Here is a 4,366-nt window from a genome sequence, read left to right on the forward strand (position 1 = left end):
ATATATATATACATATATACACACACATATATAAAGTGGAATTCTATGAACACAGTGATTAGAAAACAGATTTCCAAAGACTTTTCTTAAAAAAATAGTCTCATATTTTTAAAATGGTATTGTGGAAGGAAAAAAATTTCTTGAAGATTTTACATTCTAGGATATTTTTGGTTGACTAATAATTAATTTGAATTCTGGGACTTGATTTAAAAATGGAAAAAGAAAAAACAGTGTAATTTCTGCTTAACCTAAGAGATACATGTCCATTGTAGATAATCTGCAAAATATAGAAAAAAAGTAAACGAAAAATGTCAACAACAATTCTACCATCCTGAACAAACACTGTTAGCATTTTAGCATATTACTTCCCATTCTTTTCATGTGTGTTACATTTTCTCAATATTTTATTATGAAAATTTTCAAAGTTGTAAGCCGGGCTGTAAGACTTTTATATACACACCAACTAACTTACCATTAACTTTTTACTTTACCTGATTTACCACTTATTTATTCATCCTTCCAAACTTTCGCAACACAGTTTAAATCATACCATATAAGTAGGTTCAAACTACTACATTAGTTAATTAAACTAAAACGATCAACAAATTTATATTGCAAATGAGGACATTCAACAAATCAAAGAAGGCAGTAGTTTTTTGTTTTTATTTAATTCAAAATCAAGGTTGGGTACAGAGGTGATTAACTCAAGAAGCAAATTCAAGAGGCAAGATGAGGGTTTTTTTAGCATTCACTATACCTCTTTGTCAACATTTTACATTAAACCGCAAAAGAAGATCTTCAAAAATAAGAATAGCATTTGACCACACCCACAGGTAGACTTTTAAGAGTAAAAATCATGGTTTTACTTACTTTGTGATGACTGCCAAAGTGATTCTGGATATTGACTTGATGATCTGGTGGTTTGGTCTAAAAACAAAAAAGAAATATAGTATACTATAAAGCATATTTAACTTTCTAAGTGCACATTTAACCAGAGAATGCTGAGTAATCAAAAGAGCAAAAATATTCAGATAAACCCCAGGGAATTCAACACTTGAATGTATAATTTATTTTAAAAAATAGTTTCTAAAGGGTCAAGTTATGTCTAAAAAATTAATTATCTGTCTTTTCTTTTTAAAGAGAAAAAAAGATATAGAGCATGGCATGAGGTAAAGAAGATAATGAAACCTTTGAGCTGGGGAAAATCTTGAAAGTTTACAATAATGGATCTTCTGGAAATCATTACTATCCATTTTGTCTTAAATTTTTCTTGCAAGTGGTCGATATGTTATGTATTTTAGCCTTCCCTTCTTAAAAATCTTAATTTTTTTTCATTTAAAAGTGGAATTTATAACAAAGTATGTCTAAAAGCAATCAGACTGCTATCTTGGAGGCAAAAGCATTTGACACAACCAGGTGGTGGTTAAGTATTTTTGTTGGTGTACTCCTATAACTGTAAAAAATTTTGAGCACCTATCTCCAAAATATATTTTTAATATTATATACAAGCATTACTAAAATAATATATTAACTAACATGTTGTATATATTATAAAACAAACTAAAACAGACATTTTAAATGGATGAAATAAAAGATGTATATACACTAAATTCTAATATTTTCCTTCTGCACTCCAGTGGACCTTCTAGTACCTCTTCGGTAATAACTGGCCCAGAAGACAATCTAGAAAGATCAGTATTCTTCTGAATATGCCTCACATCTTTGTTCTTTAGCTAGAGTTTTCTTCTGTATGGGGTATGCATGCTTCAATAAGAATTTATTAGAATTTAAAAGGGATCACAGAGCCTGGGGTTTATGTAGCTTCAAAGAGCCACACTGGTAGCAATGGCATCAAACTACTGGCCATATGATTCATGACTTAATTAGTCTCTAATTTTTAGAGCTGTTATGTATGCATATATGAAAACTAACAACAGCACTCAATTTGAGTGTTTACTATGTGCTAGGTACTCTCTAAGTAATTAAACCTCACAACAACCCAGATGAGGGAACTGAGGAACAGAGAAGTTAAGCAACTGCCTGAGGACACAAACCTAGTAGTGGGAGAGTGAAACCCAGTGAAACTCCAGAGCCCAACATCTTAACCACTACGCTACAGTGTTACATATCTCCTTTGGGATTTCTGTATCAAGAAAGAATGGTGAGGGACTTCCCTCGTGGTCCAGTGATTAAGACTCTGAGCTCCCAATGCAGGGGGCCCAGGTTCGATCCCTGGTCAGGGAACTAGATCCCGTATGCCGCAACTAAAGATCCCACATGCAGCAATAAAGATCCTGTGTACTGCAACTAAGACCCGGCATAACCAAATAAATAAATAAATATTTAAAAAAAAAAAAGAAAGAAAGAATGGGGAAAAATGAGGAAGGGTGGGAAATATGTAGAATAAATGCCCATAAACCAGCTTCTGAGCTTATTTTTAAAATGGAATGATTTAGTAAAACATAGGAATTACAGAAATTCTCAAAAGGTGGTCAGGGGTAAGTAGAGACTTACTCTTTAATGGAACTAAAATATAAAATTATTTATTATTTATGCTGTTTACAAATTTAATCAGCACCCTCATAAGTCTCAAGTTGGTATTTTTTTCTCTTCAGTCAGTTCTTTCCTTGAATAAACTTGAACACCAATTCACAGGAACAATCAGAAATTGTTATTGCTAACTGGATGTGAATTTGAACAATTCAGAGATAAAAGGAGTAATCTAAGTTTATTAAAACTTCCTAAAAGCTAACTAATACTCCTGATAGTATAGTGAGTCAATGCCAGTGTGATCAGTTTCTCTATAAACATTTTTAAAAAATTTTTAATTTAATTTTTATTTATTTATTTTTGGTTCCATTGGGTCTTCGTTGCTGCATGTGGGCTTTCTCTAGTTGTGGCGAGCAGGGGCTACTCTTTGTTGTGGTGCACAGGTTTCTCACTGCAGTGGCTTCTCTTGTTGCAGAGCATGGGCTCTAGGTGCACGGGCTTCAGTAGTTGTGGCATGTGGGCTCAGTAGTTGTGGCTCGCGGGCTTAGTTGCTCCGCGGCATGTGGGATCTTCCCAGAGCAGGGCTCGAACCAGTGTCCCCTGCATTGGCAGGCAGATTCTTAACCACTGCGCCACCAGGGAAGTCCTTCTAAAAATTTTTTTAAAAAATCACAAATAACTCTTCTTTTGAGCACAAAAATATCTTATGTTCCATAAACAACAAAGCAAGGTAAAAGTGATTTGTTTGTTTAGATATTACATTACTAATCAGATGTATACATGGAATCAGTAATTTAAAAAAATGTTTAAAAGCACACAACTTTTTAAAAAGTAGTTTTAATAAATACTTTTAAGTACTTTTTAAAAAAGCAAATTCACAGAATACCTTTATACTTTAACTAAAAATACAGCTCCTAAGATAAGAGTCATATGTACATAAAGCAATGTTACCTCCGGACTCAACAGAATCCCCGGATCTGACCTTAACAACCGTAACATCACTGTCAGAGCTGTCTTGATCATTTTCCTCCGTTTCCCCTAAAAAGAAATAAAAATATACTAGTATAGTCTTTATTCTAAGGCTCTAAAGATCTGGATTGAAAAATAAAAACAAGTAATTCAACATTAAAATGAAGCCTTTTAAATAATCGGATATAGAATTGCTATTTATTATGCTTACTATCCTGAGTCACAAAGGTCTAAATAAGCTAAAATTGAGCTCATTTATTTTATTTTCTCTGAGGTAAATAATTATATCCAAAACGAATATTCAATAAGATTATATTCTGAGGCTTTAATGTAGAGTTGAAAAGTAAACAAATGAACATTAAATAGAAGAAAAGTTTTACCTTATGGGGAGGAAAAGTACATATAGTTAGTATATAAATTCAGACAAGATTAGTATATGCATGCATATGTGTTTGCATATATGTGTGTGTGTTTGCAAACGGGGTGTGTGGATACATACACCTATACACAAACATTTCAGTATGCAGGTGACTAATCTCAGATTATGGTGAACTTAAAAATGGTCTAAATTTTACCATACTCTTCAAACACAGACTGGTTATGAGAATTTGAAAACTGATTATTTGAATATCATAATCAAAGGGCAGCACATGCCAGAAACAGAAAATATTAGCTTTGCTTAAATTAACTCAAACAGACAAAAGATGCTTAAAATGCACAGAAACGGGGCTTCCCTGGTGGCGCAGTGGTTGAGAGTCCACCTGCCGATGCAGGGCACGGGTTCGTGCCCCGGTCCGGGAAGATCCCACATGCCGCGGAGCGGCTGGGCCCGTGAGCCATGGCCGCTGAGCCTGCGCTCCGCAACGGGAGAGGCCACAACAGTGAGAGGCCCACGTACCACAAAAAA

The 4,366-nt window shown here is 34.1% G+C and overlaps 1 protein-coding gene across 1 annotated transcript in view; it reads right to left on the reverse strand.

The window, feature by feature from the left end:
- Window positions 1-4,366, reverse strand: part of TOR1AIP1 (torsin 1A interacting protein 1) — a 52,618-nt gene that overhangs the window by 11,974 nt on the left and 36,278 nt on the right. The window contains exons 5-6 of the mRNA XM_007448518.1: window positions 3,442-3,528; window positions 871-927 (exon numbers count right to left, since the gene is read on the reverse strand). Of these exons, the coding sequence (XP_007448580.1) occupies window positions 871-927; window positions 3,442-3,528 (144 nt within the window). The remainder of the gene's footprint in view (window positions 1-870; window positions 928-3,441; window positions 3,529-4,366) is intronic.

The sequence above is a fragment of the Lipotes vexillifer genome, unplaced genomic scaffold (genome assembly GCF_000442215.2).
Source record: "Lipotes vexillifer unplaced genomic scaffold, Lipotes_vexillifer_v1.1 scaffold76, whole genome shotgun sequence".
In the NCBI taxonomy this organism is placed as follows: domain Eukaryota; kingdom Metazoa; phylum Chordata; class Mammalia; order Artiodactyla; family Lipotidae; genus Lipotes; species Lipotes vexillifer.